General features: G+C 42.9%; 4 protein-coding genes across 4 annotated transcripts; 2 read left to right on the top strand and 2 right to left on the bottom strand.

Annotated features, from left to right (window-relative positions):
- The first annotated feature begins 240 nt into the window (after positions 1-240).
- rrp7a (ribosomal RNA processing 7 homolog A) lies at positions 241-2,462 on the top strand. The gene is made up of 7 exons (XM_071539960.1): positions 241-310; positions 532-674; positions 852-977; positions 1,095-1,218; positions 1,623-1,720; positions 1,811-2,018; positions 2,271-2,462. Exons 1-7 carry the CDS (start codon positions 247-249, stop codon positions 2,354-2,356), a joined length of 849 nt encoding a protein of 282 aa, XP_071396061.1. The 5' UTR covers positions 241-246; the 3' UTR covers positions 2,357-2,462.
- Positions 2,463-2,921: 459 nt separating this feature from the next.
- On the bottom strand, positions 2,922-9,023 carry LOC139661500 (zona pellucida sperm-binding protein 4-like). The gene is made up of 13 exons (XM_071539951.1): positions 8,946-9,023; positions 7,472-7,613; positions 7,164-7,288; positions 6,349-6,469; positions 5,898-6,032; positions 5,534-5,706; positions 5,072-5,151; positions 4,773-4,906; positions 4,459-4,642; positions 3,739-3,883; positions 3,518-3,587; positions 3,273-3,407; positions 2,922-3,070 (listed from the first exon to the last, which is right to left on the bottom strand). The coding sequence occupies exons 1-13, from the start codon at positions 9,021-9,023 to the stop codon at positions 2,922-2,924; spliced, it is 1,671 nt and encodes a 556-aa protein (XP_071396052.1).
- Positions 8,967-13,583, top strand: wbp2nl (WBP2 N-terminal like). The gene is made up of 8 exons (XM_071539938.1): positions 8,967-9,080; positions 9,631-9,739; positions 9,924-10,062; positions 10,361-10,453; positions 10,683-10,877; positions 11,314-11,424; positions 11,944-12,020; positions 12,112-13,583. The coding sequence occupies exons 1-8, from the start codon at positions 9,022-9,024 to the stop codon at positions 12,166-12,168; spliced, it is 840 nt and encodes a 279-aa protein (XP_071396039.1). The 5' UTR covers positions 8,967-9,021; the 3' UTR covers positions 12,169-13,583.
- Positions 13,584-14,785: 1,202 nt separating this feature from the next.
- On the bottom strand, positions 14,786-19,857 carry LOC139661510 (heme-binding protein 1-like). Its single transcript, XM_071539964.1, has 4 exons — positions 19,718-19,857; positions 16,401-16,539; positions 15,374-15,554; positions 14,786-14,963 (listed from the first exon to the last, which is right to left on the bottom strand). Exons 1-4 carry the CDS (start codon positions 19,793-19,795, stop codon positions 14,786-14,788), a joined length of 576 nt encoding a protein of 191 aa, XP_071396065.1. The 5' UTR covers positions 19,796-19,857.
- Positions 19,858-21,130: the final 1,273 nt, after the last annotated feature.

Below are 21,130 nucleotides of genomic sequence, written 5' to 3' on the forward strand. Positions count from 1 at the left end.
TTTTCTGAATTAACGAGATCATTATCTCAGAAAAACAGCAGAATTATTTTTTTTTCTATGAAAACTCTTCTCAGAATTCTGAGATAATTATCTCGTTAATTCAGAAAAACAGGGCTTTTTTTCTCAAGTGAATGCATTACGCTTCCGTAATTTCGTGCTTAATTACTGACTCTGTAAAAAAACCGTCAAAACTACCGGACGACATTCCGTTCTAGTTCTACTTCCGCTGTGAAAGGTCACATCAAAATGGCGCCGTCCAAGAAGAAACATGCCAGCGGCCAGACTTGCATTATTCCTGGAGGTTTTACAGGTAATAAAACACGAAATAAGTAATATTATTATCTACATTTTGCTTGCACACTGACCTTTCATCGGATAGAAATAACGTTTTTGGTCACTTTGCTTGATCTTTATCGTAGTCTCATCTAAATGTCTTATGTCAACAAGATGTGCGGTAAAGAGAGAGCTCGTGAAAGTATCTATAACTGGTTATGTTGTTGGCTTCATGTTTGTACCTGTCTCTCTTCGCAGTGCTGTCCTTACAGTTTAGCTCCGACAGTGTCGCGCAGCACAAGTTGTGTGTGAAAGAGCATAAAGTGCGAGCAGAGAAAACTTCACACAGACCCCTGGACAGAACTTTATTTGTCCTCAACATTCCTCCTTACTGCTCAGAGGTACACTTTGTTTATTCCTCCATTAATTAAAACACACCTAGCTGTTAATTTACCTAATGGTTGACGTCACGGTCCGAGTGGTCTCACGGGAGAGATACAGACTACAGACTCTTTCTCAAAGGTTTGTCCTATGTGTGTTATCTGTTGTCATACCTGACGTCATTTGTTTTGTTTCAGGGTGTGGTAAAGGAGTTATTCTCACAGTTCGGCACTGTTCAGTCAGTGGAGCTGAGAGACCACCCAGGGGCCTTTCAGCACTCTGGACCCCAGTTGGGCAAGTTCTTCAGACCAGCTGAAAAACAGGTTGGCCTGCATTGCTTACAGAGTATGATTAAACCTTTCTGCTACTTGTTAAATATATTTCAGGTCACAGACTTCATCAGTATTTACCCCCCCTGTGTCTATATCTGTCTATTCCAGGGTTTCAAAGTGGGCTACATCGTGTTCCAAAAGTCCTCCAGTATTACAGCAGCGAAGTCCCACCCCCATGATGTCCCTTTGGTGGTCTCCACAGAGAAGCGTCCAGTGGTCACAGGTGTACAGAGTGAGTGAAGCCTGTAGTAAGGCCAGTGAACTCCTATTAATACAGGATCTCTCCACTTTCTTCCCATTCACTTGGCTGTTCTCTATGTTGCTTAATACTGCATTTACTCTTGTAAGTCAGTGACTGAATTTCAGTGGAAGCCAGGTGTTTCTGTTATGCATAATCGAACACAGAACAATATATTTTACAACACTTGTCTCTTATAAAATGCATTTTCCCTCAGTTTCAATATTGTATGGAGCCCATGTTGTTTTTCATTGTGTCAGAGATTACAACACCGATTTGAGAGGATATTACTGGTTATCCTGTTGAGAAATGCATTACAGTGTAGACATACTGTAGCCCAGGCTCTGAACTAAAACACATAGGAATGACCCTGACAGTTTCTTGATTTCTTCTGCCAGAATGGATTCAGCAGTACAGAGACTCATTTATTCAGCCGGACAAACTGCAGCAAACAGTTGACGCCTTCATGCAAGACTATGACAAGCGGAAAGAAGAGGTGAGATTTCAGTAACTCTCCCTCCAGCCTCACCAACTCGACTTGTTTCCTACCTACAGTTCAAACTTGGATTTGTCTTCTTTGCCACAGGAAGCAGAGCAGCAGAAGAGGGAGGCGGAGGAGCAGCAGGAGGATGAAGAGGGCTGGGTGAAGGTCACGAGAGGAAACAAGGGCACCAAGGCCCGCCCCCACAGTGAGGCAGCCAACAAGAAGACTCTACAGAAGGAGATCGGGAAGAAGAAGAGGAAGGAGCTCATGAACTTCTACACCTGGCAGCACAGAAACACACAGAAAGAACGTAAGTTACCATGGAAACATTTAATTAAAACAGCACTGGTAGTGAGCCAATGGAAAAACTTTTTAGACAAATGATTTATTGTACTTTTAGTTTCTTCTTGCCACCCTCTTATCCATGGGCTGGAACCTCAGATTTGCTCTGAATTAGTTTGAAGGAGAATGAAAAGGGAGAATACTGCCATGAAAGCTTTGTAGAGCCTGAATGTTTCTATTATGGCTGAACCTGTAAACTGTATTTTTTTTTCTCTTTCAGACATTGCTGAACTAAGGAAAAAGTTCGAGGAGGATAAACAGAGAATAGCTTTGCTGAGAGCACAGAGGAAGTTCCGACCTTACTGAGTCAACAGCTACCCAGATTCTCCTTCGCTCACCCCATTGCTTTTTTTGTTGTCAGCTACAGTATAAACCTATCTGAACATTTTTGCCTTAATAAAACTATTATTCTGATTTGCATAATTTTTCTCAATTATTATCAAATCATCAGCGTTTGAGTGATCAGAGTCTCTAAATGTGAGATGTATGACATTGTACGTGGGAAATTACTACTGTTGGTAGTCGGAAATGGTGGATTCCCAGCAAGCTTTTGACAGATGGCGACATGCAGGAGGTGGCCCAGTTCAATGTCAACCCAAACATGCACCACATTTTCACAACATGATATTATGCCATGGCAATAATTCATACTAAACTAGCTTTGGAAACGGTTAACTGATATCATATATATATTTAGTCTGATGCATGTGGCAGCTAAAAAACAATTCCGTACATCAGCTCAACTTAAAACATTTTGGTGCTATATTTATTACAATATGAAGTGATGTTTGGGTCAGGACCCACTCATGGTCCTGAAATAAATTACAAAAGTATAAGAAATTCAAATACACATTGCAGTAGGTGAAATGCTTTATTGAGATGGATCACTGTCAGCTGGTGTGTCACAAGCTGGCTCTGCTGCTGGCTGACAGGTTCTGATGCTCGACCAGACGGTCAACAGCAGGATCAACAGCAGGGCGGTGCTGACAGCAGAGAGAGTGTACAACGTCACCTGAAACACTGACAAACAGACAGAAATGGGAATTTACAGCGATAATCCTATGCAAAAACAATTGTACCTTATACCTTTATTTTTGCGCTGCATCTCACATTTTCTGTATGATGCTTTTTAGATGCATACTGAACAGCCTTGCCATTGCTGATCTGCTATGTATGGATATTTTAGCACTGTGCTGGGGGAACATTATCCTGAGCAGCTTACTTGTATTCTGTTGAACACATGGATTCTCCTCCAGTTCGGTGCCGTTTTGTCCCAGCAGCAGAGGTCCTAAGGAGATCAGCTGGACCTGGCTGGACCCAGTCAGAGCCTCTCTCCTCTGCCTCTCACCCTCAGATGCTGTGGGAGGAAAGGGAAAGGTTTCGCAACACCGCTAGTCTACAAAGTCACGGCACACAAACACACAGATATACATTGTAGAGTGAAACATGAGAACATAATACACTCACAGATGAAGGAGCAACGCTGTGCACACTCAACATCCTCTGTGCAGATTTCCACCCAGCAGTAGAAGTACATCTAAGTGAAAGGTTAAGCAATTAACTTCTGAAAGCAAACATCCTGCTTTTAGGTTGGAAACTAAGCAGAACGTGTCCTGTTACACCACACCCTGTATATACAATTCTACAGTCTCTTGGATTACTTAAATATGCTGATGTGATAACCTTACTTCTTCCGCACTTGGATGGCCAGTGTGAGGGTCCAAGAAGGCGAAGGCCTTGACATCGAACCTCCTGACCTGGGAGTGGGCAGTGGTCTTCCCCTGGGTGTCCACAGGGAGGGAGCTCCTCATGTTATCCAGTGGGTTGGGACATCTGTCAGGGCCGAAAGGGGAGGAGAAATTAAACCAGTCAGTGGTTTGAGCATCTTTAAAATCAGCAAGAAGGGCATTAAGTAATCTATCATTTTTATCCACTTCTATCGGCGACCAAGAAATTGCAACAACAGGTCTCTGGCACTGCTTATGAGGGTCTATAATTGACACAAATAATAAAGCCGCATATTCAGAATAAAGACAGGTAAACTACAGCAGAGATCCAAGAGAAACGTCTAGTGAAGAGGTAATATATCACCAGGCTAAGTACTGCAATAATAATACTGCTTTGTCATCTGCTTTTTTGGCTTGAGAATGAAATGTTTTGCACCGTCCTCCAACACTGAGCAATTAAAAATATGAATAAATGAGATTGCCAGTTTGGAAGAGATTGGAAGTTTCTTGATATTCCCTATCAACCCCCCCATATGTATATTATGATCATGTTGTACTATGGGAGCGTAAAAATCTTACTTATTGCACCTTTAATATGCTCTCATTTGCATTCCCTAGATTAATTTGTGAACCACTTGGAAAACTATACAGGTTTTTCATCATCTAGTCCCTCCACCTCACCCGTCATAGAGAAGTGTCCACACAGAGTGTCTGGAGGCTGGGTAGGCGAAGCAGTCCCGCACACGCAGGGAAAGGCCGGGGTCTGGGGAGGGCTGGCCGATGGAAACCTCCACATACACAGCTTTACGCAGGGGGAAGGTCAGTGGAAGCTGGTCCTCAGGGAAGAAGGATGAGAAGGACGCATCTGGAGAAACACACAAGATCAGCAACACTTGGCACCAAGATGTTTTCACATGTTCCAAGAATGTTTAGAATATCCCTATTCTTGGGTAATTAACATAAAATAAAGCACATATTGCTCTCTATTTTCGTACCTGTGGCTATTTTCATCTGCACTCGGACGGTACCCAGTGCAGTCACAGGCGGTGGGTTGGTGGCTCCATATAAGGACCGCAAGTCTGCTGCATGCATTAGATCTGATGCCTCATACTCACACTGGACCTGCAGACTACAAAACCCAGCTTCAAGTAGCTGCACAAACCCTGATCAGTATGTTCTTCACCACCAGTGTGAAATAAAGCATTTCTCTCACCAGTACCCACTCTACTCTGATAATATGGCTTGTCAGATGGAAACAGCTCTACAGTAGTGTACAGAAGATGCGATATGGTACCTGAACGGAGAATGTTTGGTCACAGTCTTAGTCTGCAGCTCCTCCACCTCGACCTCATAGCTCATCACATCACCGTCTACCTAAAAGCAAGGCAGAGGACAGATTCAGATTCAGGCAAAAAGCATGTGATAAATTATTTACTGATATTCAAAATGTATGAAAGAGAGAGAGAGTCAAGGACATGATAGAATTCACGGTGGAATAGAGGAACAACATTTCAGTGGGGCAGTTAGAGCACTATAATGCAGGGTTTCATTCCAAAATGCTATGTATCAATTTTGGACTTCTTTATCCTATCTGAAATTCAGCCAATATTTAAAAACACATGACTTCATCCACAAAAACCTCAATATTTTGTAAGCGAAGGTTGTGCGATGACTCATAAATCTGATAGTAATCCCTCATGTGATTCAGTTCCATGCCAGCAATCACTTTGTAAGAGTAAGTATATTATTTTTATACCTTCATCTTTGCCCCACAGTCCATGACACCAATCTTGAAGACAGCGGTGTCTGCAGTGGTGATCACAGGTGAGCAGTGCGGCTGATCCTTCACTATGAGGCTGCTGGGACTGAGAGGAGGATCTGTGTCCGTTGCCTTTACAGAGAACACAAAGTGTCCATCCAAGGAGCAGGCTGGAGGGAAAAAATCAAACATTTTCTAACACCTAACCAGGCAAGCTGACCAACACATTCTTATTTGGAGCTAAGGCTGGGGAAGAAGTTGCAAATATACATCAAGTCATCTCAAATCTCTCATGTTTTGTTTCTTAACACCTTAACGCCATCTGTCACTGATATGGAGATAACACAAATACCAATCTCACCGTTGAGTCTGTAGTAGCAGGTTAGATCATGAGTATCGTAGCAGCATCCCAGTTTGTGGCAGGCATCACTAGAAATACCTTGGGGGCCACAGTCCACTCGCAGAGCTCTCTGGGTGCCACAGTTTCCAGGGAGTGCTGGAAACAAGCCATGTTTTTAGTGTCCTACATTGGCAAATAAGTAAATTGTGTCCTGCAGAAACCCTCTTATCTATTTTTTTTTGTTGTATATGACAGATGACATCACCTTCTATGTGTAAAAATGTTTCATGACTCTGGGATAAACCTGAATCATTTAAGATATTTCATAAAATGTCAAAAATACATGGATGCCAAAGGGAAAATGTGCCAATTCCTGAAAGCTTGACTTTGGTGAAATGAGGTATTTGCAAGACACTGATTCGGACAATATTGTGTGTATTGTGTATTGTCTCAGTAAGCTCTCTCCACTCACGTGTTGGGATGAGGCGGGTCCTCTCACTGTATCTCTTTATCAGAGGACAGCTGATGTTTACCCTGAACCACCGATCCTCCCCAGTCAGCTGGACCAGCAGAGGCACGACCACTGTGCTGCCCTGAGGATCAAAGGCTCATCACAACATGCATGTTAACAAGCCATGCATCCTATTCACATTAACAAGTCTACAGGAGGCCATTCAGACATGCATTATAGAGATAAATAAATAGACTTGTTAATGTGAATAGGATGCACATTTGCACATCATGTACAGGCAATTGCTGCAAACTCATATCTGCTTCCTCAGATTCACACGTTGCTGTATTTATATTTACTTTTCCATAATGGTGCCACTATTTCATACTGTATAAATATTGATATTTTTTTGACACTGTGTTTGTCCATACTTATATTTCTACATATATAGCAAATGTATTTATACATACTTTTATACACTACTTATTTGCCACCTTAAATATACAACATAATGTTTCATATTTAGTAATCCATATTTAAGCACCCAACTGAGACTTAACATCTCTAACTACTGTGAGTAAATACTCAGTAATCCATTTCTTTCCCCCTACAACTTTTACACTTAATGTGTTGAAATTACTGCATTATGTTTACACAGCCACAACTGATTATTCTATTTTATTGCTTTTATTGTTTTACTATTGTCTACTGCTTTGCATATTTTTACATTCTAGTAGTGTGCTTATATTCTACTTCCTTTTCCTTGCTGAGTCCTGCTACTGCAACAACCTAATTAAACAACCTAAACACACACACACACGCACACGTTATTTTACCTCAATCTGAGTATAGCAGCTGTCATATCTGCTGAGGAACGAGAGGCTGTGGTTCTTCTCTCTGCCCATTCTCACTCCGCAGGGCCCCTCAGCTTCAGGCACTGGCACCTTGGCCCCTGATCTGTCTGGGAAAACAATAACGCACACATCATTTCCATCTTCCATCTTCTTATTTTATCATTTCAGTAAAGTAGTAGATGTTGATAGACTATACTGGAAGAGAAGGATCGAGCGAACACATTCTCCTGCGCTCCTGTCAGTGGAAGAAATGTATTGGTTGTTAATTACAACAAACAAACCGGCCTTACCCTTAACATGTAGATTGCTTTGGACTAGCGGGCCGAACACAGCTCGGATCCGCCGGGCAGAGCAGGTGACCCTCGGCAGGGCTTGTTGTGTCCTCTGCTCCGGTGTTTTCCCCCTCTGGACGAGCGAGACGCACCGACAGGACTGACCCGTGAGGACAAAAATTAAAGAAATCAACCAGAGTTTTGCAGAATGATTATTCATTTCCTTATAGTTTGAATGTTTTGACTGATAGGGTCTTGGGCCAAGCAACACTCCAACCCTTTTTTTGAGTAACGTTTTTTTTTTTTTGACGCACCATAGGGGGTCACGTGACTTGTATTAATTAGTGTTAATTAGTTTGAAGCTTGCTGCCTCCTCTACCAGAGAGTGATACACTGACCTCTTGAATACATGTGTGCCTTTATTGGCTTCAGTGTGATTCAAAAGTTTAAATCACATCACCAAATTGCTCTGTATTTTCCACTTATGCACTTTTATTTTTTTTTTAAATATGTGTTTGTTTCGCAAGTTCTACGCAGAAGCTGATAGGAAAAGTAGGGCAAAATAAGCTGTTAATTAATCAAAAGGTCAAAGTTTAAATAATAGCCTACTCATGCTGTGTTTTTCCAGACGGCATGGCCCATTCTCTCCCCAGGGAGCCAGTAAATGAAATCATTGCATAACTCAAAGGCCTAGCCAACCTCCCCCTCTCTCTGTTATCCCTATGGCAATGCTTGTACCCACCTAATTATTACATAACCAATCATATAACCTTATTCTTCACTATTGCCTTGGTCACTCCGTCACGAATTAGTGTTCTTTCCTGTTTAATCTATTTAATGGCATTAAAAGGGCATCATGCCATCATTTTAGGCTGCAAATATTACCTTAATAGACCTCTGCTAACCATTAGAAGTCCATTATCATCATTAATTCCTCAAGGGCAGAGGTTTGGAATTAATGATATGATGAATTATTTATCAGCTGAGTCCTGTGACGAGGCTTGTTCTCATTAATTCTATAATTTCACCTGCTTGATACATGTAACTTGGTTTAGTGCAGAAAATGGATTTAATCAAATGAGGATTAGCAGTCTTTTCCATGACACATATTCTGGCTGGACATAATGAATTTCTGTACCACTCCCACTGCCTCCCACTCCCAAAGGATAGTACTGGAACATTAAACAAATGTCTGTCACTAAAACGACTCGGTTAAAACTATGATTGGACTAAAACTATTCTATTTATTTGGTCTATTTATTTTACTTGGTCTATTTATTTGACTATTATTTCCACCCAGTCAGGTTTCTTCCCATTTTCCAACCCAGTTATCCCAGCATACAGCATTTAATTACCCTAGTTTGGATGTCAAATGATCACAGACTTGTTGACAGGATTCTTATTGGAAACGGTTTCAGCAAAACAATTCTTTTTGCATGCTGATGTTTACTGTTGATCACGAGATGTCAAACAGCTTGTGTCGTGACGTAACGCTCTGACGTTTCTGGGGCATCCCCGTCGGGTTGACAGACTTGAGCTCAGGCAGAGCGAGAAGACGTCTGGTAAACATGGCTCTTAATCGAAACCATTCGCAAAACGGTGGCGTTTTGATAAACAACGGAGAAAGGTATGTGAACGACATAATGACACCTCGGTATCTGAACTGTCTAGCTAGCTGTTTCCCTTCGGTTTGCTTACCTAAATACTTTCTAGCCAACGTAAGCTAGCCGCTAGCTACCCTTAGCTGGCCTGCTTAGCATTAGCATAACACACCTGAGCCATTGCTAATGTTAGCTAGCTACGTAGATCATCTCAAGGCAAATCAGCATTTTATTTACTGATCCAGATTGGGGCTAACGTAATATTAATGTTGACTTAATAGCTGCCACGTAACTTAAACTTGCCGTTTACTCTAAATGAGATGGCTAACCTGTAGCTGGCCACCAAAACAGGAAGTAACGGTGCACTTTGGTTCCTGGATGTTGACAACTTGCAATCATCTTGGAATAATGCAATCAGTGGGTTACACTTTGTATCACACACACACACACACACACACACACACACACACACACACACACACAGAGAGAGACACAGACAGTGTGTGTGCATATCAGTTCACGTAACTTCATTGCCAGCCGTAATATGCTGTTTTGACCTGCCTCTCCTTTCCCCAGTGTGTTAAGGGAGTGCAAGAATGTGGAGCTGTCATTCAGTGATGTCGCCGGCAAGGCAGACCTACTGAGGGGGACCAAGAAGGGCACTGTTTACCTCACACCATACAGGGTACAGCCGAATCTACCACAAATGGATTTACATTGCTATTGGTGTCTTGTTGCCTGAAAAGTTGACAACATCCATACTCTCGCAGATCTTCTCATAACTCTCCCCACACAGTGTCTTTCTTACTACCTCTTGTTATTCATCTGTATCTCTCTGTCTCTATCTCTTACCTCATTGTCCGGTTCAGTTGGTGTTTGTGTCCAGTAATACCAAGGACTGCATGGGGTCGGCCATGTTCCCCTACTATCTGATGAAGGGCTGCAGCATCGAGCAGCCAGTCTTTGCAGCCAACTACATTAAAGGGACAGTGTCAGCCGAGCCTGGCGGTAGGTGGCCCTTTGTTCTCCCACTACTACAGTTTGGTGGAGTCAGCCTCTTGCCGCCTCCATTTTTTGTCTGTATTAATAGTAGCAAAAATGACAAATGTCAGGTATTGGACATATGAAAAGATAGAATAGCAGGCAGGTGGGTTATCTTTTCCAGAATAAGGGAATAGGGGTAAGCTTTACCTGCCGTTTCTGCTGACATATCCACAGTTAGAAGAGGATCTATCTTTCTGAGGTTGTTCTGAATGTATTCAAACTGTTGATTTCCTATCTCCTGTCTCGTCTCATCTCTCATCAGGTGGCTGGGAGGGCCAGGCCAGCTTCAAGATGTCCTTCACCAGTGGGGGAGCCATAGAGCTGGGCCAGCATCTCTTCAAACTGGCCACAAATGGTTAGCATGCTTGTTGTTTCCTTACTCATTGTGTCGCACATTCTATAGTGATAAATATACCTTTGAATGAACACTCCTTTGTATTCATCATATGCACAAATTCATGCATTACCAAGCTTTGATCAAATCCAGAATCCAAAATATATCTCTGAGTGATTGCACCGTTGTATAAGTTATATTGGAAAGTCATGCATTGTTGTGAGGGATCTTTTCTCTCGCTGTGTCTCAGCATCCCGTGCTGCTCCTGCCCAAAACGGCGCCGCCTCTTACGGCTATCCTTCACCTGGAATGATGAATGGCTACGGCCCTCCACCGGCTCCTCAGAACTATCCCTATGCTCCCCCTCCCCAGCAGAATGGGTTTTACCAGGGCCCTCCCCCTCCCGCAGCCAACATGGGATACCCCTATCCAACAGCTGCCGCAGGTATTGAATTCAGTAACTTGATATGTTACATTTGTACGTAGGATTCCAATGAAGGCATCAATGACCTAAGTGTAGTGTGTTTAAGTTGGTAAAACAATAAAGGTTGTTAAGTCGAGAAAGCCACTATAAATGCTGTCTACAGACTTTTTAAAATTATTTTTGAATTTCTATTGTATTGTTTTCCTGCATGTACAGTATTATGAGTGCACATATTCTCATATTTGTCAAATCTTCTCATCCTACACAAGTAAAAATGTTTACCTTGAAGTGGAGATGATGCTGCGATCTCTCTCCCTCTGTCAGCATTTTTTGTCTTTTGTCTTGCATTTTTTTTTAATCTTTGCTGTGTAACTAATTGCCCACACAGACTGGAACCTCCTTTGACCTTGAGCCTTTCTCTCTCACTCTCTCGCTCTCTCTTTCTCGCGTGTTCCAGGAATGTACCCGTCTGCCCCTGCGTACATGGCCCCACCTCCCCCGTACCCTGGGCCACCCCAAAATTGGGCTGCACCCCCCCAGAACTGGACCGCGCCACCACCCCCTCCAGGTCTGTTTCTGTCTCCGTCTCTCTGTCTCTTTGTCTCTCTCTCTGTTTTTCTCTCTGTACGTCTGTGTCACTGCACCTGTCAGATCTGATCAGTCCGCCTCAAAGTGAATCACATCGAAAGTGCGCCACTAAAAAAAGGGGTGCCGATGTCTCATCCACTACACATCAAAATTAGAAAGGATAAACAATCCCCCTCTTCCTCTCCCTCCCCATACCCTTTTGTACCACCTCTGGATTTCGGTGAAAACAGTCTCATCCTGCAGATGGGGTGAGCTGGGTACACTGTGCTGAAATGTCAGTTTGGTACGGCTCTATTTTAGGAAGAGCCTGAGCAGGAATTTTGCCTCTGTGCACGGTATATTTTGTCTTGAGGATTCCTGGCACTGTCAGTTTTTGTGCTTCGCATGACTAATGCTGCGCTCCTTACAGTATTACGAGCTGTAGCGTCTGTTCCTAAATATGTTTATCATTCATCACTGTCTGTCTCTCTCTCTCTGTCTTGTCTCCCTTCATGCTCAGGTAACTCCAAGGCAGCTGAAGCAGCAGGCAGCGCCTATTACAACCCCAACAATCCACACAACGTCTACATGCCCATGGTAAGCCGCCTTGTGTTCTCCTTAACAAGGTGACATGTGAGTTCTCCCGTGTCGGTGCTTACACAGTATCTCTCTCTTTATTCCCGTGCAGGAGCAGCCTCCTCCATATGCACCTTACCCCAACTCCCCTGAGAAGAAAAACAACTGAGGCTCAGGCACCATCACTTTAATTACCCCGTTCTCTCCTCTCTATCTGAAATATATTCTAAAGCAAGAAGGAATGATGTCGGATATGATTCTTATCATATGAAATGGTTTGTAATTGACAGAGGGTTCGAGGATGTCAGTGAAAATTCACAAATGAATGAATGATATTTTGGATACTGGAATGTCTTGCAAAGCAATCAGATCTTTTCAGTAATAGTTTGTTTTCCCTTTTTCCTGAAGTTCATTTTTAACTGTATTGCCAACTTGCTATTTTGTGACTTTTTTGAGACTCGTTATTAACATTCTCAGCGATGGGATTCATTTTCATTCTGTTTGAATTTGCAGTTGCCCGATAGTTAGGTAAGGGCATCTTGAAGAGTTGAAATGAAAAAGGCAGTATGGGGAATGTATTTTTTAAGACAGAGGTTTATTACCAAAACATTTTGTAGTGATTTATTGATTGCAATTCCTACAGTTATTAACAATAGCAAATTCTATTTTAACAGGCATTGTAAAGTATTTTTGCAGTCTCACTGCAAGTACTATATGTGCTTCCTTATACATTTCCACATTAGCTGTTTGTTATTTAGAGATTAGAGATGAATTATGATTCCATATACAATACCAGAACTGTGTTGAATAGTGTTATATCATAGCGCTATATCATTTCAGGTACATTGATTGACTCATTGAGCATGTCTAGTAAAATGGATAGCGTTTCCTTTTTTATGACCAACATGGTCATAAAAAAAACTCAACATCAGTTGAGTTTCATTAAGCTCTGCTAAGTAATTTGAGCCACTGTATGACCCAGATCTCACAATGTCCAGCATAATCTATATTAGAGTTATTGTTTTTGATTGAAGGGAGCAGCATAGTGTCTGAGAAAGAGGATCAGAAAGATTTCTTACATAATAAGTCTGTGCAATATTTCAACATCACGTAACACGCTTGTGGGTGAAAAGATAGCTGTGGTTACCTGAATAACCCTCTGTCCTAGTCCTAGCTTTTATTGTATTCATGTATGCAAAGCCAAGCTGAAACCGGAACTCTCCTCTCTCTGTAATTACACTAGTATGGGGTTACAAGGCCACACCATTATATCAAGGCCCATCAGTGTTTTGCCTGCAGTTGTACCCTCTGAATGCAAACCATTTATTCCTGATTAAACCGGGGCGAGGTGACTAACAGACCGTATAATTGCATCCCTTTGTGTGTGCATCGATTAAGACCTGTTTGAAGGACTTTTTGCACTAGTTTTAGTGGATTGCTGGGTTTGGGTTTTAGTTTGCTTGAATTAATCAAATGTCTGTATATTAATATCTTGTTTGCAATTCTTATTCCGTATATTGAATTCCGTCTATATCAATTAAAAGTTCTAATAAATGTCTATGTAAAAAGTCCAGCTGGTTTTCAGTTTTTGGAACCGTTTTGACTGATCTGATACCATCCATAACAGTATTTCATTAAATGTTTGAAAAATAGACAGATAAACAATTAGAATTATCTGTACTCAAATCATTTCTTAAGACGAATAACATATTTATTATGATATGAAACACTATCAAATATCAACAATATCTTCACTCTGTATTTTCACAGAAAATCACACTCTGTACAGAGGTATCTCAACACAGTTTCAAGAATCATAATAAATAACGATGACATTTTCAAAGACTCAAAGCACTAGAACACAAATTACTCACTACACACAAATGCTCTCTGGATCAACATGATATCATAATCACAAAGTTCATGATCAGACATTTTTTTTTTAGAATAACACCAATAAATATCTACCTAATATCCACTTACAGCTGTCCACCCATTAATTGATAAATAAAGACTAATTCTACTTTATGGCTCAAGTCCTATTTCTTTCCAGTTCCTTATTCAGGAAAAAGGATTTGTGCTTTTTACTGTCAATTATCTAATGTTAATTTTACAACTATACTGTAATAAATAAATTTAGTTGAAGATGTGCAAACTCCTACTTGATTTTCTTCAGGGCAGTAAGAGCTCTACAGGGAATGTACCAAGCCTTAAGGATAAACATTATGTAATTCTAAGTGGAATGAACAGTGAAATGGATTTAAAGTCAGATTAATGTGACGTTACTCCTAGAGCAAAAGGCTTCAACAGTTACTCTCTATTGAACTCTAGTCTAAACCACAAAGTATTAAGTTACCAGCGACTGACCTTTCTATTGCACGTCCTTAAGCCAGCAGCAGCAGCAGCGCAATGACTGGGCTTCCACCTTCCACTGAACCAACCTTTCTTCTTACACTAGTCATATGTATTTCAAAGTTGTATTAGATGAGCGGCAAACTAGAAAAACATGATAGCAGAAAGAGAAACCGCTACTGTACTGATGCTGAATTCTAAACTGACCCATCACCTGACTACTTTACCACAAGCGTTGCTATGTCTGAGAAGCAGAACATCAGATAGGTAAAGGCAACATGGGTAATCTCTAGGTTTAAAGGTCTAGCAAGTCACCATATTGCTCTTACCATTCAAATTCTGCTAGATCGACAGGACTATCAGTATTGTAAGGGTAACTGAGACTGAATGAGGAATTCATCATGATATTTGAGTGGGATGTGGTGGAGTGTAAGCTATGGCTCTTCCTGTAGAAACCACACCTCGTTGCGGCGTCCGTAAGGTTTGAGCGGTGGGTCGAAGCTGCAGCAGAAGTACTGTTTGCGTTGGTAGGGGGCCGTCTCACCCAGGGTTTTTGTCAAACGCAAGGCCTCCGCTCGGTACTCGCTCTCCCCGGCGAAGCCTCCGAACTGCCTGTGAACACAAAGAAGAAACAGAGGAAATAAAAACCAGTCCTACCCATAGACTGTAAAAAAAGGTCCTACCTACAGGAGCTCAAGAACACATTGCCAGGAGCTTTCTGTGCGTTAACAGACTAAACAGATTGAAACCCAATAGCTGCGACTGCTCACGGAGATATTTGAGATTCTTGGGCTCCTTTAGGCTTTTGTTTGGGTGTCAGATGAGGCAACTCTGTTACACACGGGGTTAAAAGTTTGGATTAAATAATGAGCATTGCAGTAGGACGCCCATGGAGAGACTTGGGCACAATATCCTAAATCACCCTAGCTTTCTCTCGTACACCGGGAGATATCGTTGACTATTGCTCGTTGTGCATCTCTGCCTGAAAAAACAACTGTAACTGAAACCAGGAGGACACCCACAGCGCGTAGACCGTCATGCCGGGCCGCTCTTCAATCCTGATGGCACTGTCGGTGGGAGGAGGGGGGCTCTGCTGGTAGAGGGTGGGGATGCGGATGGCCACTACCAAGCGGCGAGACAACACGCCGTCGTCCCGCGGGTACACTGTGATGGTGATGGGAGACGCCGTGCCCATCGCCTCGCCTTCAGAGACGGAGAGGGTGGGAGAGACAGAGGCAGAGTCAAAAAAAAAGAGAGTGGGAACGTAGAGGAGATGCAGTGCTGAAGCTCTGCTAACTCTAACCCCTAAAGCAAACGACCCAAATCTAAAGGTCAGGACTTGTGTGACAGCTGTGTTGAGGAGTATACATAATTTTGTATTATTTATATATTTATCCAGACACTGCAAAATAGGCCATGAATGAACCTTTTAAGTTCATTCATTCAGCTTTAGAGCCTCCTAAGATTGGCAACTATTCATATGATTATTAGCAGAGAACCAAACTAAGGATTCTGATTCCAAATGGACCATAGAGACTACTCTCAGGCCAAAGAAGCGTGTAACTCGTGAAAAAAAAATCACATAAACCAAAAACTAAATTCGGTTAAAAAAACGGGAAGCCTGTCACCAAGATGCTTTGAGAAAATCTGATAAAACAGATTAACTTCTAAAATGGCTGGGTGCTTTCTGGATAAAGACTGTGAGCGAAAAGATGGGTGCAAAAGCCTCTCGTCTAATGGCTTATCATAAATTTAATTTAAAATAGAGCCCAGTGTGTTCTGTTCCATGGCCTTCATCAGTGTATGAAAATCTCTCTATTATGACCATGTTCTCAAAGTGCTTTGGGTTCATGTTTTTGCTTATGCATGTGACTCAGTGACTTTTTAAAAAAAACAAAAAACATTTTGTGGCATTTATTAGATAGTGTTCTTGGGAGAGAAACAGGGAAGAGTCACGAGCCAGATTTGGACCTGTGATGTCATCAGGACAGGCTGTACGTATCTCGGCCCGCTGATCCACCTGGAAGCGTTGTTTTCTGGTTGGCTTACCTGGTTCGTTGCTCCCACCGATGTACATGAGCAGCCTCCTCACCAGCTCCCCTGTCACTTGGTCAAAGGTCCGCCCCTCGGACGGGATGGCGGCGTATTTGGCAGCATCGTACCTCCGTACCTCGTAGCCGACCCCGTCCTAAGGAGGGAAAGGCGGAGGGGAGGTCTTTGGCATCAACCACAGCCACCACCTACCCCCATCTACACACATGCAGGCACGCACCAACGGCCAAATGTAGCAATTGCTTTTGTGCACGCACCCACACACACCCACACACACACACACACACACACACACACAGAGTCGTTCTCATCCTGGGGACGAGCACAGGAGAGAGGTCAGGCTCGGCTGTGATTCACCTCTGACACATTCATGTTGACAATCTGCTCCTAGGGACAAAAGCCCTGAACTAACGTGGTTTACACTCCTTGGGGTTCAGCGTGTGTGTGTATGTGTGTGTGTGTGTGTTGGCGTGTGCATGTGCACACGTGTGTGAAACCGCAGTGGGCAGCCACATGACCCCGCTCTGGAAGAAGATGCAGATCAAACATATTTACGCTGATTTGATTTCCTCTTCTGCTCTGCTCTCTGAGCCCTGCAGGGTTCAATCAGCCTACAGAGAATAATGGGCCAGAGAGGCATGTTCTTACGTAACCGCATAAAAGGCAAAAACGCACACACACACACACACACACACACACACACACACACACACACACACACACACACACACAGGGTTAATATGATGCAACACTTTTACATTTATTCTGATTTAGTGGGGTTAATGTGGAGTGCAGTCACTCAACTATGCTGCAACAACAACCTTAATAGGTTTTGAAGGAATCTGGTCACTGTAGGGATCTCAGTGCAGAATGCAGGTTTCCTCCTCATTCTTGTATTGTGACTGTGTGTGCAGGCTTATTTCATAAGGTCAGTCAAGCCATTGTTATCCCCACTCCTATAGGTCACATCCACATTTTCAACTGACTACAAAGAATCACTTGTTGCTGAGGGTGTGAGATACATTATTTTGTAGTTTTTCTCAGCATGTTCCCCGCAGCAGAACAGGCCAGAATGGAAATACGCTGTGGACTGGGTTTTCACTGCATATTACAGTCTTAGTGTTTTCTTTCTTCCCTGAAGGAGAATTTGAACCCCGGGAAATATCAAACAAACGATTTTATGCCTTTTCCTTGTATTTCAGTAAGTTCTCTTGGTGCATTTTACTGTCTTTGGGTTCTTGAATGCCTTCCAATAGTCATAATTGAGTGTGTAATCCACAGAAAAAACATTTTAGACCTGTATGTTCACATGCTAGATAATAGTATGTTATCTTGAAGTTCTAACTTGTGACAGGTAACCAGGCGACTTCATAATTACAATGCTGTTGCTCTATAGGACTTGTCAGTGGGACCACCATTAACGTTGCATATGGGTGGCATACCGAGACAGCAGAGCCTGAGTTCAGTTAAAAAGTGCAATTAATCTGTCTGTGATGTATGTGTGTTTGTGTGTGTTTAGTAGCTGTCTTATACCATCTTATATAGCAATAATTACTCTGTTCCTGAACGGGCTACACAAAAGGTATTATCAACATGGTGACTATTAAATTACCTTGTCACTTCATTTTCTGTTCTAATAACCAACTGTTACAATCACTAACAAACTTCTGAACTATTGTTTTGCTTGTCCGTGTGTGCGTGTGTGTGTGTATGCGTGCGTGTATATCCTGCCAGGCAGTTCCTCTGTATTTTGTGTCAGTTTTAATTAAGAGTGTAGGGTGTCAGAGCCAGGCGGGCGCGCCGCAGATCGGGTGACACGCTCTGATTTCAATACCTGCCGTTTAGACATCAGTCAAGTCCAGAGATTTGACAAACCTTCAACTCTGACTTCTCCAGGCTGCTTAATGAACACTTAAGGCTGATGTAGTGAGTATCCAGTACCAGAGACTGTATTATTCATTCTGATCCTCTTTCTCCACCTTACAAACAGATCTCATTTAAATGTTAACCTTTTTGCACACTGAGCCCCGTAATAAAACACTTTATACAAGTAAATGTGAGGTTTAATTATTGACACTGTCATTTCTCTGGCTGAAAATCTGTTGTTGTACATGGAGCGCCGGCTGCAACAGTCTATTTTTGCTTTTCAGCTTCAGACAACAGTTGTTCGTATGCGGTGTCAGAACAGATCTGCCTTTCTGTGGCTGTGTGGATAAATGTGTCACTTTGGGTCACTTGATTCCCTGATTGTCTGGTCAGTTGAGCTGGAAGTCCTCTTTGTCTCTGGCTGCCTGCCTTTGTCTCCTGTCAAAAGTTAGCTGCTGTTCTAGGGATAAACACACAAAGCCACTTTCAAAGCCTGCCAGTGTGCTGTGACATTACATGGCTGTACGCATATTTACAGTAGTGTACTGTAGGTCAAGAGAGCACATGAGAATAACTTTGAAATGACCATTAGGCATTGCTTCGGTTAACGGCACACATCGCTGGCTTCACTGGCGCCCTCCCAAAGCGCATATATTGACTATACATAAGCATAGAGGAAAATGCATGCATGTAATACACACACACACACACACACACAAACACACACACACACACACACACATGGGGGTGTAGAGAAAGGGCATGCCCTTCCTTTTCAGTGAGGTCAGTTCTCCATATCACTCTCCTAATCACCAGTGGTCAGTGTATCAGAATACACCCTGAGGCCATAGCTGAGCTCATGGGTTAACCACAAACACGGACACACACGCACACACGGACACACACACACACACACACACCAATGCAGAATACAACGAACTGAAAACCATAAAAACTGGCAGGCATACTGTGCGTGTCAGGGCTGTATAGGATAGCAGTTAAAGCCTATAGACTCCTCAGCATCCACATCATGTCAGTCTTGCTGAGTGTCTGCAGAAGGCAGAGGGCCCCCGGCTGATTTGCCCCTTTGCCCCACACTGCGGCACAGCAGGCGCCTTATAGGTCACAAGCAATTAGCTGTCAGACTGTCAATCAAGGTTATAGAGAAACAGGGTCAGGACCATGTTGAATAAGAAAACCGCCATAACTTTAAGTCCTAAGCGCTGGATGAAATATTCATTAAGACGCTGCTAACGGGAGGGAAACCTTGCACCTTGACCGGACGGCAGGATTACGCACAGGTCAAGAGCGATTAACGCGGGAAATATCAACAATTTCCCATGGAGAGACGCGCAGTGGGGGAAAAAAAAACCTGCATCCGCTTTACAGCCATCAGAATGATAGTATATCTATAAGTTGCCCCCGACAGGTGTGCGCACATTGCCTACCTTTGTTTCAGTGCTGAGCAATTTATATTCCGTCTCCTCGGTGTTTCCGAAGAGCGAGTTCTTTATCATGCCAAACATGTCGCTCCGGCCGGGTCACCTCTCCTCGCTCCTCTCCTTTTATAACACACCTTTCAGGCTGCTGTTTCTCTCTCTCGTCCCCTTTTCGTCCCAAACAACTTGCGCTCGGCTGACAGCTCCCCTATTCAGTCGCCCAACTCCTGGTGAAACCTTGAGAAACAAATGGGACTATCCAGATGTTTCCGAGCGCTAGTTACTCCTCCAGAGAACGGCGCGCGCTTCGTTCTAGTAAAGATAAACCTGCTGTATCTCTATTTCTTCTATTGAATAAATAGACTGTATGCTAAGACAGAAGTGAAGTTGCAACTGCCGACTCCTCCGCTCCTTTGCCGATCCGAGGAATAAAACAGCATCCAGTGCGAGCAGCGGCGTGTCTCCGCCCTCCGCTTCCCCTCCTCCGCTCTTGCTTCTCTCTTTCATCCACTTCGCAGTCACATATGTCACCACCTGTCACTGGTAAAACTGTATAGCGCACACAGTATGGAGCATCATGGTGACAGCAGAATTTTTCCACGGCTTAGTGCATTTAATTGGCTTTAATTGATCCCCAATGAGTTCAGGTTGCACTGGCATTAAAAATACATTCACTTGAATAGGTAATGCAGCGCCTTGGTATGCGACGCAGGATGATGCTCCCTCTTTAAAATGTCCCAAAAAAATACAGAGAGTAACCTTCAGCGCCACTCGGCTCTTGTTCGGGTGTCTCTCTCACCCTGTTTGTCATAGCATGTCTGTTCTGGGATGCAGGAAACAGCGGGGTGTGGAGAAGCACGTTTACATTCTGCTTCTTTTTTTTGCAATATAAATTTTGGCACTAGCCCTTGGTTTGTCAGTATGCATTGGATTTTCTTCCCAGGGCTCTGAGTGTGTTTGTTAGTTCAGAGCTGCTGCATGGGTGCATGTCTTCCTCTATGTGTCACAGCGTGTTGCTTTGCTTTAGGGTAAGTCTATTTAAATTCGCACTGAAGGCAATGTTACTCACCACTGGAAATCAGGAGGAAACGGGGAGATTTAATGAGAAAAAAAGTGGGATGGATAACACTGGGGCGGTGATGCTACTGCATGAGAGGGAGCGGTGGATGAAGAGGATGCAGGATGTTGTGCGGTCCCTCCAGACAGACTGACAGGCTCTGCACCACACACACACACACTCACACACAAATAGGGTAATAGAAGAGTTTCCAGTAAGGCATCATGTGGCTCAGATGATTTACAATGGGAGAAGCTGTAAGGAATCTCACAGTTGCTTGTGGGATCTGCTTATGACATAAATTCAGCATTTTAAAGGTTTTGACCCATTTTGGCTTAATAATTTGATTAGAAATAACTTCCCTA

The sequence above is a fragment of the Centroberyx affinis genome, unplaced genomic scaffold (genome assembly GCF_046629955.1).
Source record: "Centroberyx affinis isolate AG114_WGS23_722 - 3 ecotype Tasmania unplaced genomic scaffold, CSIRO-AGI_Caff_v1 ptg003533l_1, whole genome shotgun sequence".
Lineage (NCBI taxonomy): Eukaryota > Metazoa > Chordata > Actinopteri > Beryciformes > Berycidae > Centroberyx > Centroberyx affinis.

What these genes read in the sequence shown, in the direction of transcription:
- rrp7a (XM_071539960.1), top strand. Translation starts at nt 247, where the DNA reads ATGGCGCCGTCCAAGAAGAAACATGCCAGCGGCCAGACTTGCATTATT. An exon ending in TCAGACCAGCTGAAAAACAG is followed by an intron (nt 978 to 1,094) that starts GTTGGCCTGCAT and finishes TGTCTATTCCAG; the next exon opens with GGTTTCAAAGTGGGCTACAT. An exon ending in CAGAAACACACAGAAAGAAC is followed by an intron (nt 2,019 to 2,270) that starts GTAAGTTACCAT and finishes TTTCTCTTTCAG; the next exon opens with ACATTGCTGAACTAAGGAAA.
- wbp2nl (XM_071539938.1), top strand. Translation starts at nt 9,022, where the DNA reads ATGGCTCTTAATCGAAACCATTCGCAAAACGGTGGCGTTTTGATAAAC. An exon ending in TTTACCTCACACCATACAGG is followed by an intron (nt 9,740 to 9,923) that starts GTACAGCCGAAT and finishes TGTCCGGTTCAG; the next exon opens with TTGGTGTTTGTGTCCAGTAA. An exon ending in CTTCAAACTGGCCACAAATG is followed by an intron (nt 10,454 to 10,682) that starts GTTAGCATGCTT and finishes GCTGTGTCTCAG; the next exon opens with CATCCCGTGCTGCTCCTGCC.
- LOC139661500 (XM_071539951.1), bottom strand. Translation starts at nt 9,023, where the DNA reads ATGTTTACCAGACGTCTTCTCGCTCTGCCTGAGCTCAAGTCTGTCAAC. An exon ending in ACCAAACATTCTCCGTTCAG is followed by an intron (nt 4,907 to 5,071) that starts GTACCATATCGC and finishes TGGGTTTTGTAG; the next exon opens with TCTGCAGGTCCAGTGTGAGT. An exon ending in GCAGATGAAAATAGCCACAG is followed by an intron (nt 4,643 to 4,772) that starts GTACGAAAATAG and finishes GTGTTTCTCCAG; the next exon opens with ATGCGTCCTTCTCATCCTTC.
- LOC139661510 (XM_071539964.1), bottom strand. Translation starts at nt 19,795, where the DNA reads ATGTTTGGCATGATAAAGAACTCGCTCTTCGGAAACACCGAGGAGACG. An exon ending in TGCTCAGCACTGAAACAAAG is followed by an intron (nt 16,540 to 19,717) that starts GTAGGCAATGTG and finishes TTCCCTCCTTAG; the next exon opens with GACGGGGTCGGCTACGAGGT. An exon ending in GGCATGACGGTCTACGCGCT is followed by an intron (nt 14,964 to 15,373) that starts GTGGGTGTCCTC and finishes TTGTGTTCACAG; the next exon opens with GCAGTTCGGAGGCTTCGCCG.